General features: G+C 32.8%; 1 protein-coding gene and 1 long non-coding RNA gene across 2 annotated transcripts in view; one reads left to right on the top strand and one right to left on the bottom strand.

Moving 5' to 3' along the window:
- Positions 1-3: 3 nt before the first annotated feature.
- LOC123669440 lies at positions 4-3,518 on the bottom strand. The gene is made up of 3 exons (XR_006745755.1): positions 3,433-3,518; positions 3,247-3,283; positions 4-36 (listed from the first exon to the last, which is right to left on the bottom strand). It is a non-coding gene; the product is annotated as an uncharacterized LOC123669440 (long non-coding RNA).
- A 26-nt stretch (positions 3,519-3,544) lies between these two features.
- LOC123669439 (collagen alpha-1(IV) chain-like) overlaps positions 3,545-15,975 on the top strand; it is a 50,821-nt gene continuing 38,390 nt past the window's right edge. The window contains exon 1 of the mRNA XM_045603044.1: positions 3,545-3,718. Within this exon, the coding sequence (XP_045459000.1) occupies positions 3,626-3,718 (93 nt within the window). The 5' untranslated portion in view covers positions 3,545-3,625. The remainder of the gene's footprint in view (positions 3,719-15,975) is intronic.

Genomic DNA, 15,975 nt, shown 5'->3' with positions numbered 1-15,975 from the left:
ATCTTCTACGTCGCCTCTTTCATAGTCGTAATTTTGCTAATGAAGGAAACAAAAATATTTAAAGAAACATTACTTAAAATTTTACATCATAGTAGTATGACCACTGGTATTATATAATAAAAAAATATACTTTATCTTATTATCATCAGATATTCAACTAGTGACTTATTTTATTTTAACCCTTAAAGCCCTTACTATTTAAGCGGTACCTTTTCGAAAAAGAATATGAAAACAAAGAGCGTGGAATATATTTACTAAGTTTATCATTTTATTCAGATTAAAATGATGTACATTTTACATATAATATTCTTGGTTGACACGTGATATTGTGCTTAGACTGCAGTTTGTTCGTAAAGTGACACTTTTACAGTGACCACGTACGACATTTCAATAGAAATTAAAATAGTTTTTGTATAATTTACACTTATGAACTACTCGTGACATCTCGTAAAAATCTACTTAGATCAATTAACATTGAGAAATGTAGTGTAATTTGTTTGTTAACAAAATGAAAAATCAGGTGCAACATTGCACATAAAGTTTCATGGTTTTATTTTAAGACCATAAAATGATTTGAAGAAATACTATATTTCGGTTATTTTTTGGTATGTTTATTTATTTGCGACATCTACTCCAATTTTTTTAGAAATATTCTAATTTATATTCTTCGAGACATATTTTAAATAACATTTACAATACACATTCAAAAAATAAACAAACTGCGATAAGCAACACCGAAGTGGTTAACGTATTTAATAATACCTAGCGTATTTAATAATACCTTTAATAATACCTACCTTTTTAGTTTAACTATAGTTGTGTTGCCCATAGTATACTTTCAGTGATTCTTATTCTGATACCGTCGATGACTTAACTATTCAGCGAAACCGTTTACCTCAATTTAACTTCTAATTCTTATTTTTTCATATTTAGTCACGAGAAATAATTCTTTTTCCTCAAAAAAAAACTAACTTTAATTTATATTGGCCAATATTGGCTTGGCCATACAGATGTTTGCCGTGGTCTGGGTGTTTGTGCAGTCCTTGTAGGTCTCCACACTATGCATCGGAGAGCACGTTAAGCCGTCGCTCCCGGTTGTTATCATGTACACCTGATAGCGATCGTTACTCATATTAGGGAATATATCCGCCAATCTGCAATGGAGCAGTGTGATGGATATATGGAGGCCTATGCCAAGCAGTGGATATTATAGACTGAAGCGTGTCAAATACATGGTAGTGTATTTTTTACGTATAATTAAAAAAATATATATTAGCTTTGTGCAATCCTTTTCTATATAAACTATACTATATAAGTGTGTGAAATTCACAGTCTTTAGTCCGCGCAAATTTCATAAAAAGGGGTACAAAGTTTTTGCTTCGCGTATTAATTATAGTACCTGGGTGACCGAGCTTAGCTCGGTATTTTTAGTAAATCGTGTTTTTGGAAATCATATTTAAATACAAATTACATATTTATAAAATATGAATAGTATTTTTTTTTATCGACAATATTAAAAAAATATAAATAAATATAAAAAATCAAAAATAAAAAAAAAATGATAAAATATGAATGATATTTTGCGATTTTCCGATATAATAATAAAAAATAAGAACTAGCTATTTAAATAAAAAATAACGAGTGCAATTAGAAAAAAAAAAAGAAAAATAATAATCGATCTGGTAAAATGAGGATTTGTGCCGTGGTCTTTTCGACCGAAAAGATCGTGACCGGCCGATTTCCCACCTGAGGTATTACAACTTTATAGACAAGTGGGAAATTTACCTTCGTATTCTAACAACATTGTAGTCATTTTTTCATTGCTTAAAAACAGGGATACATCGAAATTTCCTAAAAATGAATCCTAGCTAGGTTTATTTATCTCCCCGAAATCCCCTGCATACTAAATTTCATGAAAAACGTTGGAGCCGTTTCCGAGATTCAGATTCTATATATATATATATACAAGTATTAGATAGATAAGATTACTTATATATAATTTTGCTTTAGTAAAATAAATATTTTTTTTTTAATAATTCCATATATTATTATATCATTTGCCTTTACAGAAACTTGTGCGTAAATAATTCTTCTTCTTTCTACTTTAGAAATAATGGCTCATAAATCTTTATGATTAAAAAAATAAATATAAGCAGTAAATGTACATAAATAAAAATGAATCACCCATACGTATGTACTCGCATAACTGCCGAACGTTTGGATTAAAATAGATAATAATTTTTTTCGTGTTAAATAATTAAAATAAAACAATAAAAATACCGTATTTACGAAAAAGAATGTGGCGATACGAAGTTCGCCGTGTCAGCTAGTTTTAAGTTTATAATCTTGATTTTTTTTCACTGTCTTCTAAAGGCACATTCCATACATACGTGGTAATGTTTCTCATTAACTCTAACAATACATATATTATTGTCCGTAAATTCACAATTTAAATTTTCAAATATTTAAAAAAAATTGTTTAAGGTTTATAATCGTCCAACAACAGTTTAAAGAGCGAGATATAATTTTAAAGCATATGTGACCTTTCTATCAAAGGGTAAATTTCATTGATTTATAAATCATTCATTTAGTTTTTTTTTCGTGGTCTAATTTCATTTTAAAATATACATTTAAATCCAACAATAACTTTTTTAATCAAAAATGAGCTTTGATGTTTAATTATTGTTGTTTGTTTATAAAGTAGGAAAGTAGTTACCTAAATTTAATTCAACAATATGAAACGAAAAGTTTAAAAGTTATTTTTTTAAGTATTAATCTTTTGGAAATTTAATGATTTGTTATAAAGCAGATTAGATTTACGATATATTATGAAAAATAATATACAGATTCACTATAATTATTAGTATACTTGATTGGCATTGTTCTTGTTTAATTTTATTGTAAAATAGATACAGTTTGCGCAATGACGACACTACATCCGAGTGATAAACTTTGTCGGTTTGATGTATGTAATATAAAGATACAATTAAAGATTGAATATTCTAATCAAATTCTAGTTTTCGAAAAAATAAATATTTTTACACAATAAAGTTTCTTCCAAAATTTTCAAACAGCTGAGGTCGCATTTTAAAGAAATTGCAAAAAAAAAGAAAAATAAGCAGACCGACCAGTCAGCATGCGCGCCCTTTCGCTGTCCCTACATTCCCAAATTCCAGTAAGGACATTATTTGTAAAACTTTTACAAATCACTGAATTCCGTATTAAAGTTAAAAAATTAGAACTCACCGTTTTCACTCCTCTCAACACCAAAGCAGCCACCAACCTATATAAAAAATATATATTAAAAATAAAATAAAAATAGAAATGGAAATAAATGAATAGGAAATATTATTAATGAAATCGTTAAATATTTAAGTTATTTGAAACGAATTTCAAAGATTCTTTTTAGCAAAGAGTAAAAAAAAAGATTACCAAAGTACGTGGACCGCCATGGCCCGGAGCGCGCAACGCCTGTCCCGTGCGCGCGCGCCGTTTGAGCCGGGATACTACGGAAAGAGGAACGCTCGGGCAGCAGTCTATTCGCCCCCGCCCCGCGGTAGGAGCAGCGGTGGCGGTGGTGGCGCGGACTGGCACGAGGGCGCGCGGCCAGTAGTGTGGCGCAGCCATGTCGGGCCCGGCGCGTGCGCGCCTCTTGGCGATCCAGCTCGTGCCCGCCACCCTTCTACTTCTCTACTGGATTCCTTCACCAACTTCCGCTGTAAGTACTTTCCTTTTGTTACTTCTTCTAACTTTAAATCATCGTATCCCATCTTATGCCATCGAAAAACGAGATAACTGATCCTATATGTTGTCATGATATCACATACTTATGTCGCATATTAAGTATACAATATGCCAAAATATTTATCAGTAAATTCTTTTGTCTTAGGTTTCAGTAACTATGATTAGTAACTTTGTACTTTCATCTGTAATAATTCAATAATTAGGAAACACAACTAAACAAATATAGTACAAAGTTGTAAATAAAAATACAACAACTTTAAAAAACGCCATGTTAACGGCACTAGCGATATGATTAACATCATCATATTCTGTTATGTTTATAAAAGCTTTATAGTTCAATTGGAATTATCATATAGTCTATACTCAAGAGTAACGCTTCGAGTCTAACTTAGAGTCGGGAGCTATATTTCATCTTATAGTAGTTGAATTAATTCGCAATCATCGGAAAACTAAGTTTTTACCAAATCAATTAAGGAAAACATACCACTTAATAATTAAAACTATTCCAATAAAATTAATATTATTTATTTTTTTAATTTATGTTCTTATTTAAATTTCAGTGCGGTAACTATCTGTGAAACAAAATTATATATTATATAACTCATGCATTTATTCGTTATAAGGTATTCGTTTTTTCCAGGTCTAAAATTACAATAACTTAACTCCTTTAGAAACGAATAAATACTGTTGTAAGACTTGTTATCTAAAACTTAAGTACTGTATCTAAAGTGTAACTGAGTTAAGTAAGAACTCTATTACAATATGCGTATTGCAGATATTTTTAACAGCTTAGACGTGATAACTTAAATAAAGATATAAGATGACATTATAAGCTCGCGAAAATTTTCTTTTTTACCTTTATAGTTCCAAAAAAAGGTTTACAAATTTCATAAGTGAATCTGTAAAAATGAAATGTGTGTCATGCCACAATAAAACCCTTAAGGTTTGTATTTCTAAAAACAGTAAAACTCTTCTTGAAAATTTCTAAGTAGCTTTTAACTAACTTTGTCGACGAATTACTGCATGTTTGATACTGAAAAGGTAATTTCCTCTCTTCAAAGTAAGTAGGTCAGAGAAGGAAATGTAATATGTAAAATACTGCCCAGGCCACCCATACCTGCCACCGGTAGTTAGGGCTCCAGGTTGAGGAACCTTCTCGTTGCAATGCTTTTTGAATACGATCCTTGATCCAACAGTCTAGCGAGTGTTTTTAAAGTGTTGGTCGAAACTTTTCGCTAATTAACCATTGCCCGAAACACAACAATTTGTGAAATTATTGATGAGCATTATATTCTATATTTGAGGTAATATTATATTAATCGCATTGTTGTAACACCAAAAAAAACCAAGAAAATAATTTTTGGTTTTCCCATCCTTAACATGAAAATTTTGCGGTCTTGAGATTTGTAAACGCATCACGTATGTTTATTTAGACCTGCAACTTTTAATGTTTGTTTTTAGATTTGCTTATTGATATCACGATTCCTGTTTCATGCAATACTAAGGAGAAGACACACCGACGCTCCAAAGACTTAAGAAACTCTTACTTCCTCAGTATCTGTCCATGACATTATTTGTTCTTTAAATCGCCTCAATTTTTGACGGTGTTATAATTGTTTTTGTGATGCAATAAAATACCGACTTCAATTTACATCGACAAGCAATAAAATGAGAGTATTATCAACGTGTTACGTAGGTAGTCAAAAAAGTAGTCAATTTAATATACATTATTGGTACCATAACTATCTGTAAATATTTATTTCTTAAGTTCTGAATTGAACATTATCAGGGATAACTCACAAAGCATTTGTCAAATTCGCTCAAATTTAAATGGAACCACGCGATAAGCACCAGAGTTCGAATAACAAAAGAATCATCAAAATCGGTACGCCCATTAAAAAGTTATGAGTTAACACATAAAAACTCAGTTAATTTGCGAATTTCCACCTTTTTTGAAGTCAGTTAAAATAGGTCTTTCTCAATTTATTACCATAAATGCTACCGTTAATTTTGAGTAGGGATAGAAAGTGAGAGGAACAAGTGCATAAAACACATATATGTAGGTATATTTTTAACTTTTTTTAACACACAAAACTAAGTTAAGATTCAGCCTTTTCAGCCTTTTTAACCGACTTCAAAAAAGGAAGGGGTTACTCAATGCGAACGTATATATATATATTTTTTTATTTTATTTATCTTCGGGGATAACTTCATCGTTTATGAACCGATTTTGATAATTCATTTTTTTGTTGGAAACGAGATATCCTAAGTATCGTACCATGATAAAGAAATCAGTATCTCATGATGGGATCCCAGAGAAATCGAGAGAAACCCTCGAAAATCCGCACAACTTTTTACGGGGTGTACCGATTTTCATGATTTTTCATGATTTTAATTTAATCAAAAGCCGATGTTTATTGTGTGTTATTATGTGATCACATTTAAATTTCGTTGAGATCTGATTACAACTTTTGGAGTAATCTTTGATAATGCGTATTTACTTGACTATTTTTTCGTATACCTACGTTGTATTACTTATCGATGTAATTGAAGTCGGTTTTTTTTTTCGTTTGCAAGCAAACACAATTATCTATTTTTTAATTGAGGTCGATTCTCTTTATCTTCCTTTTTTATCTCCTTTCTCTAAAAAAATGTTTTCTGGGTCATATTTGGTCATATACAGCTTTAATACTTATTTTCCCGACATTCCGTGCCTAGGTTATCGTATCTAGTAAGCAAGCTATCGTAGCTAGGATTATACGAAATTAATTTAAAGAATATATCCGACTACTGCCATAATTAAAATAAAATGAAATTAGGAATTTTAGTCTAAGCATCCACGCTGTCATTAGGAGATTTATTTAAAATGTCTCAAAGAAATGGATGCTTACATTATTTTTTTTTAACATAGTCCTAACGGTATGCCATTGGGTTATGTAGTCTTATTATACCTCGGAGGACCCAGCGCCGCGTGCAGGCAGCTATATTCCGGAGTCTGCCGGAGTATGGCGACGTACTGTGCCCCGGTTTGGGTGAATCGCCTCACTGCGAGGAATATGGCCGCGCTGCGGTCTGCGCAGAGGATCATCGCAGTGAGGGTGATCCGGGGGTACCGTACGGTATCGTGGGCAGCAGCTACTGCTCTAGCTGACGACCCCCCGTGGGAGCTCGTGGCGGAGGTCCTTGCCGAGACCTACTCATACGTCTCGGGTAGGGGGGCTCTCGGTGAGAACCCCACGTTGGACGGGATCCTACGGGTGCGCCGGATGGGGCAAGAAGCACTAATTCGGAGGTGGGGTGAGGACCTGGCGGAGCAGCCGTATGGCACACGCGTAACGGCTGCCTTGCGCCCGGTCCTTGAGCGGTGGATGCGCCGTAAGCGCAAGCCCCTCACCTTCCGTCTGACCCAAGTTCTCACCGGGCACGGCTGCTTTTGTGAATACTTGTGTCGGACGGCTGATCATCATCTTATTATTGTAAAGCCAATTAAGCCTTTTTTAATTCGTTTCTAGTATCGTAATGGAAAAGTGAGGGTACGTTTCATATAATTTGCTCGTTAGAAATATTTAATAGGTACCTTTTTTCACCTCAATTCTTATTTCTGCGAGTTTTTTAACAGTTCTACTTGTGTCCTAGAACTAGACATTGACCACCGATTTTCTAATATATTTACATTCTTACTAGTTACAGTAGTCTGTTATTAATAAAATAAATAAATATCTTATAACATACATACACGGTTGTCTGTTCCTATGGTAAGCAATTTAACGCCGTGTTATAAGGTAACAGCCGACTGTTATAGCTATATAGCTATTACTAAATTGTAACTAATAATTCTTTGTTGAATTATATAACGAGTCTACATTTAGAGAACGTATCTGAAAGATAAAAATAAGTTGCTTTACTAACGTGACTGATTGTAGTACAAAACGATAAATCGCTTCAGCCTGTAATATCCCAATACTGGGCATAGGCCTCTTTCCCCATGTAGGAGAAGGATCAGAGCTTAATCCACCACGCTGCTCCAATGCGAGTTGGCGGATATATTTCCTACGAGCGAGTAACGAGTAACGATCGCTATCAGGTGTACATGATAACAACCGGGACCGACGGCTTAACGTGCTCTCCGAGGCACGGTGGGGAGACCCACTAGGACTGTACAAACACCCAGACCACGGCAAACACCTGTATGGCCAATACAAATGTTTGTCATGTGCGGGTTCGAACTCGCAACCGCCAGCGCAACAGGTACAATCCATGGCTGTGACCGCTGCGCCAACGCGGTGTCAAAACAATAAATAATCTATACAAATAAATTTAAATTGGAATGTCTGTTTGTAATATTAAAATAACCATACATATAATCACGCCTCTTTCCCGTAGGGGTAGGCAGAGACCACTTCTTTCCACTTGCCTATCCTTACATACTTCTTTCGCTTCGTCCACTTTCATTATTCCCTTCATACATTCTCTTCGGTTTAGGGTACTCTTGACCTGGCCTTTTTTGAAAACGTCCCTTATTTGGTCTCGGAACATCCGCCTAGGTCTACCCCTTCCAACTCTTCCATCCACACTCGCCTTATACACTTTTTTCGTCAATCGTTCTTCACTCATTCTCTCGACATGACCAAACCACCTGAGCATACCTTTCTCAATTTTTGTCACTACATCTTCTTTCAGACCACAACGTTTCCTTATCTCACTATTTCTTATCCTGTCACTCAGTTTAACTCCTATCATACTTCTCAACGCTCTCATCTCAACTGCATTTATTCTGCTTTCCTGTTTTTTCTGCCATACCCAACTTTCACTTCCTTACATGAGTGTCGAAACCAACACCCCCTCATGCACAGCCAAACGAGCCATGTTAGACACCTTCCGACTGCTCATAAAGGAGTGCAAAGCTCCATTCACCCAGTTTCCTGCATTCACTCTTCTTTCAATATCACTCTCACACTTTCCATCTCTTGTAAACTTTGAACCTAGATACACAAACTCATTCACCTGTTCAATTTGTTCATCTCTAATCACGATATTGCAGCCTGTCACTGCCTCATCTCTTTCAAACACCATCACTTTCATCTTCTTTACATTCATCTTCATTCCCTTTCTTACAAAAGCTCCACTCATATCAGTTACCATCTCCTGCAACTTCTCGGGCGAAGATGCAAGTAATACTTGATCATCAGCATAGAGAAGACATTTGACGAGTAACTCATTCATTCTCAACCCACTTTCATTCTCTTTTAAATCTGTCAAACAATTGTCCATGAATAGATTAAACAGCCACGGTGACGCTACACATCCCCGTCTAACACCTTTTTCGATATTAAACCATTCAGGGTATGCCCCATTTATTCTCATACAAGCACTAGAATCCCTATAAAGAGATGCAATGCAATTGCAAATTGCAATTGCAATGCTCGTATGAGGACACTGCTCACACCATTCACGGACAATGCTGACCACAATTAATTCCTCATCAGTCTATCATAAGCCTTTTCTAAATCCACGAACGCGCAATAGACTTTTTTGTTTTTGGTTAAACACTTTTCGGCTATGCACTGCAAAGAAAAGACCTGATCCGTACATCCCATTCCCTTTCTAAATCCCGCTTGTGCATCCTATACTTTATCGTCTGTTTCATACACAACCCTCTCAATGAACACTTTTGCATACAATTTACCGACGATTAAAATAACCGCTTTTTACTAAATGCATATGGATGTATACACGATACATATACCAAAATAACATTTTTTACAATTTTTGTCTGTCTGTCTGTCTGTTTGTTCCGGCTAATCTCTGAAACGGCAAAACCGATTTTGCCGGGACTTTCACTGGCAGATAGCTGATATAGTAAGGAGTAACTTAGGCTACTTTTATTTTAGAAATTTATTTATTTTATAACTTTGCAAACTGAAAAATAACTTTTTTGTTAAATTGCACGCGGAAGAAGTCGCGGACACAGCTAATCACAAAATAAAATAGATAACTCATGACGATTCGTACTTTACTTAAACATTACGGCTGACCTTAGATTCGTAAATACATATATATCTATTTAATAACTAACTGCCCGTACAGACTTCGTTCTGTCTAAAGTTAATATTTAAATAAAAATTTATGTTATTTTATTTTATTTTTTTAGTACTAAAACATAAATCATCTGAACTGATCGAGCCATTATCGAGTTATGTGATTAGCAACTTCCATTTTTATTTATAAGAGAAGATAGATTCAATTTCACAACATATTAGTCAGTACCAGCGCAAAAGAAAACTTCTAAATATCAACTTATAGTAGCAGTGCTTAAAGGAACTATTCGATCTATTAAAACAGACAGTAACGCTATACATGGTTCCTGTTAAAAATGGAATGCTGTCGCTGTAAATAAGTTACTTTCTGTATTCTTGAAATCTTGGGTGACAAAATCTTATTACGAGTATGTTATGATTTACACTTTAATTAAAATCAAGTCGTCAATTTTTTTATGAAGTAGTTTTTTTTTATTGTTAAGGAACACAAACAGTTAAAAATAAACACATACAATTAAAGTTACAAACATAATACATAAACCAAAAACCAAAATTTTATTCAAATTTATTTCAATGTTTTGTTTTTGTCGGAATCTTGACTTTGTTATCTCGGGAGATTGGTTGCATTGGTTTCTTCGGGGCACGAGGATGAAAATGGAAACTTTAAATTTTGCCACTTGAAATTATTAAATTGTTATCAATCAAACCCTAAACGGCTAATCATTGCAAGGGCAATAATATTTACGTTTACAGCTCGTGCTGTAGAAAATAAAAATACTTTAAAAAAAAGTTGTTGTAATTATTTTGTCTTCCATATGCAAAAGACGCCAAGGGAAAGCTATCAGTAGGACAGTACAGATTTTGTGTGAGAAGCAGTATACCTACTTATAACGACTTTGATAAATCGAATAATTCGATTAAATTTTTATTGATGATTAAAAATATTCTATAAAAATAATTATTATAATCGTGTTGATAAATTATTACGAAATGATCCACAACTTTCAGCCTTTATATTTTGACAAAGGTCTAGCCGCCCCGGACTATTAGTCTATATGAAACGTACTTGTGTGAAACGTACGTGACAAAGAAATGGCTTCGTTGTACAATAAAGTACTTCGACTTTTGCTGTATTGTTATCATACCAGTGTAATACAGCTGGGTAGACCATAGAGTATACCGCGACATTGCTAATTATAGATTTTTCTATCCTACTGTATAGGGTAATTTGAATTTAGAACTTAGAACGCACTATTATCAATGTGTTTGAAATAACAAGAAGACAAACAATTACAAATGATTGATGTACTTGTGAGTTCAAGGCTGAAACAATATTATTATAATTATATGCTTTGATTGATGGCAATGGTGGGCTGTGATATATTTTTTTCAACTAAGCTGTTACGTTATGATTTAGTATAAACGTAATGTTACCATAATAAATAAATAAAATAAATATTTTATTAATTTAATAGATATTATTATATAATAATGTTGGTTGGAACCACTTATTCTTTTTTCTTTACATCTTACAAGGGCTGTTAGTTTCAATAAATAAAAACAAATCCTAAGCAAATAATCATATTAAAGTAACAATTAATTCCATTATATGCTGAAAATGCCTTCGATTGCTACGATGTCACACATAGATTTTAGCGTGAAAATTGTAACACTATTATTTTTGCTTTGGGAGTTTCAATAATAATTTTTTTTTTTCATAAATTGGTGTTATCAACTGAAACTACGATCCTAACCAATACTTATTGTATATTCTTTTATTTTTAATGTTATTTTTTAATTTCAGAGAAAAATCTATACTTTATGTATTTACGAAAATCCACATTTTTTTTGGTTTGTTAACATACTTAATATACTGACTACTGTAGTGGTAAGTATTCTTAGTATTAGTTTAGAGACAAAATTTATTCTATTAATAAACTCAAATTTCAGTGATTCGTCGTTAGTCCAAAACATATTTCTTTGATTAATCTTAGTAACGATGTCTTTATTAATTCAGTTCTTTTGAACTACATTTAAAATTGTAGTATATACTATTTCACATTTAAGGTATACATTATAATACGTCAAACGTTTATTACGTCAACGATACCGTCATCTTTGCGGCGACGTTGGATGAACTAGGCCAAATGTTGACTAGACTAGTCCTCTTAGCGGTTCGGTTTTGGTATGAACTTGGACAAACCGAAAGTTATGTTTAGTAACCAAGTCATACCGAGACCGGTATCGGTTGATGGTACCCTTATCGAAGTTGTTCAGGATTATATTTACCTAGGCCATACCATCCAACTAAGAGGCAACAAATTGAGGAGGAGGCCGATAGTCTTCACTTCGAAGATTCCGCAATGCTTGAAGACAAAATCCTTCAAGCAATGCGTCCTGCCGGTATTAACATACGGAGCCGAGAAGTGGACCCTGACGGAGGGACTGGTCCACAAGCTTAAAGTCGCTCAATGTGCAATGGAACGGGCTATGCTTGAGGTTTTTCTCAAAGATAGGATTAGAAATGAGACTATCCACAAGAGAACGAAAGTAACCGACATAGCCCACAGAATTAGCAGGTTGAAGTAAGTGGCAGTAGGCTGGTCATCTGTGTCGCAGGACCGATGGCCGTTGGAGCAGACGGATCCTGGAGTGAAGACCGCGTCTTGGTAAACGCACTGTGGGACATCCTCCAGCCCGTTGGATAGACGATCTACGTAAGATTGCCGGTGTGGGCTGGATGAGGATTGCGGAAAACTGGGATGTCTGGCGTGAACTTGGGGAGATCTATGTTCAGCAGTGGACTCCAATAGACTGAACTGACTGACTGACTGACCGACTTATAATATTTTCTAATTACAAGTAGTCAAGGTATTTTTCAGGTTCTGTTGCTTTAAGTAAATCCTTAAGTTAAACCTTATAACTATAATAATGATACGTATACCGAAGTTAATAAATATCAAATAAAACGAATCAAAGAATATAGTTCCTACATAACACGTAACTATTTACAATATATATATATTATCCACTTTTAATAAATTTATTGAATCCGTCTTCTTTATTGAGGATACTTCTAATTATGGACTTGCCGAAACTTTAGAGATAAGATAAAAATTAAAAGGCTATCTGTGCACAACACATTACTAAACATTGATGTCATCATTCAATACTAAATTATCAATTTTACTAAATTATCTATAACTACTTTATATTTTTCTGAAATCCTTTACTCTACAGCAACTCGCTACAACACTTTTGATTAATTTGAATGTAAAGAATTTTATTGTTCATTTTAATAAGATGTAGAAACACTACAACATTTTATAACCCATAATAAATTCAATATTATTTCAATAATTTCTATGTCAATATGAACCTACTAAACCTAAAAAAAGAAAAAAAAGATGTAAGAAAAACATTAGACTTTTTCAGCAACTAAACATATAAATCGCATAACGAGCTTATAAATGAACAAGCAACATGTGTTGCAGTAATCACGGGTTAAACTTAACTTAATTTTAATTATATTATTTGTTTTGCTTATTTCAATGTTTAGTTCTACACAAATCAAAAAACTTAAATAAAAAAATATTAATACCATAAACATTTACATCTCTTTTCATTCATTTATTTTTCATTAATGTTTTACGAGTTGTATCTACTCGGAAATACAAATGATAATTTACTATAAATATATTATATATACTTATTATATATAACTTATGATCTCTGAATCTGGTTAGATACATAATATTATAATGGGTAGTTACAGAAGATAACGATTTTAACCTAAACAATACGAGTATATTGTTTATACATACAAGTAAAAAATACACATTATACTCTTGTTAAATTTGACAATCTGATGTTACCGTAACCTTTGCTCTATTTTATCTTAAACTTTATTATAGACCGCCAACTAGCAACGCAATTATCATTCCGCAGCCTCGTGACCTAAAAAAACATTATTAAAAAAATCTCTGTCATTAACTGAACTAAGCTAGTCGCCTTTGACATAATTAATTCTATGAAACATGCTTCATATTACTGTATCTGTGTAATATAACCGTTTATCAACTTAGACTTAAGTTAGAAAACTTATAGACCTAAAAATTAAGTAGGTACATATATTGCTAATACAAGGAACTGTTTATTTTGTGAGCTTTGTATCGATGTACTGAAAGTAACTGTGCTGTGCCATGTTGTTAGCTATGCTAAGTAATGGCTGTACATATTATAGTTACTTATTTAACACTACACAAATTCGTATATGCACTTAATAAACATACGTCCTTTAATCAGAAACTTTTCGAAATATTCAATAATGATATATATATATATATATATATATATATATATATATATATATATATATATATATATTATTACGCGAAGCAAAAACCTTGTTCCCCTTTATACGAAAATTGCGCGGACGGAAGAGTATGAAATTTCAGTACACTTACAGTTTATATAGAGAAGGAGTGCAGAATGCTAATATATTTTTTGTTTCATTATGCATAAAAATATATTAAATGAATAAAAAAACATTACACACACTACCATGTATTTGATACACACACTACATGTATTTGATACACACACACACGCATATTATACTCTTTTTTGATTGTCAGTGTGTAGTCAAATTGAAAATTTTTATTATTTTAAGTATTTTAATTTAAAATTTTAATTATGGTCAAATTTGGACCAATGGGCGACCACTAGTTTAAGACAATTAGACGTCGCAGCAAAACCGGTTTCCGCACACGAAGTGCAAGTGGAGTCGCAACGAAGGCATACTCAGCCAATATTTATGCGCATCAGCCCATGGATACTGTTACGACTTTAGGACGATAAACGATCTGAAATAATTGCTAATCTATATAAATAAAAATGAATGTTTGAATGTTGTGAGAATGGCTCGACCAATTTGCCTAATTTATTTTTTGTATGTTCCTTGGGGTTCCTTTACAAAAGGTTCTAATACTTTAAAAAAAATAGAATTTTTTTTACCATAACTTTTACAGAACGAAGTCTGTCCGGGCAGCTAATTAAATCAAAAAATTTCGCCATATTTAAAAATCTTCTTGATATGTTTAGATATAAACATACATCGTTTAAACAAACGTTAAGTAATTTACTTTGGTAAAAATATCTACGAAATAGATGTCTATAAAAATTATGTATGTCTGAATATAACAAAATATATTGGTCTTCTTTTGAGATGGTCGGGAAAAAAACATTTAAGCCTATTGTAGAGTACTGTTTATAATAATATTTGTCGTCTTATCTCGCGCATAACTCTTCATATAATAATTTTATCTAAAAAATTAATTGATAACCTCTGATAATTTTGGATATGAATAACTTATATACAGCGAAGTATGAGTTCTTAAGTAAATTTCACCTAAATTTTATATATATTCATAATTATGTCTTAGGTTTATATGGTAAATATTTAAATAATTTAAGCTCTCACAATATGTACTACTTTTGTTTAAGAATATGTTTTACTAGCTTTTCGGACAGACTTTGTTCTGTCAAAAGTTAAAAGAAAAAATTTTTTTTGAATTTTTTTAGTATTAAAACCTTCCGTAGGGCCTTAAGGAAAATAAATAGGTCGATTCATTTTTATTTATACATAATTTGTAAGAAAAATGCTATTTTTTTTAAATGCACTGTTAGAGAAGTAATTTATTGTTTTTTTTAACCGACTTCCAAAAAAGGAGGAGGTTCTCAATTCGACTGTATTTTTTTATTTTTTTTTTTTTTTTTATGTATGTTACATCAGAACTTTTGACCGGGTAAACCGATTTCGACAAATTTTGTTTTAATCGAAAGGTGGTGTGTGCCAATTGGTCCCATTTAAATTTATTTGAGATCAAACAACTACTTTTCGAGTTATATCTAATAATGCGTTTTTACTTGACGCTTTTTTCGTCGACCTACGTTGTATTATACCGCATAACTTTCTACTGCATGTACCGATTTTGATAATTCTTTTTTTGTTGGAAAGGGAATATCCCTAGTTTGGTACCGTGATAAGGAAACCAGGATCTGATGATGGGATCCTAGAGAAATCGAGGGAAACTCTCGAAAATCCATAATAACTTTTTACTGGGTGTACCGATTTTGATAATTTTTAATTTAATCGAAAGCTGGTGTTTATCATGTGGTCACATATAAATTT

Source organism: Melitaea cinxia, chromosome 3 (assembly GCF_905220565.1).
Source record: "Melitaea cinxia chromosome 3, ilMelCinx1.1, whole genome shotgun sequence".
In the NCBI taxonomy this organism is placed as follows: Eukaryota; Metazoa; Arthropoda; class Insecta; order Lepidoptera; family Nymphalidae; genus Melitaea; species Melitaea cinxia.
The sequence above is the reverse complement of the archived record's forward strand: the minus strand, read 5'-3'. Positions and strand labels throughout refer to the sequence as shown.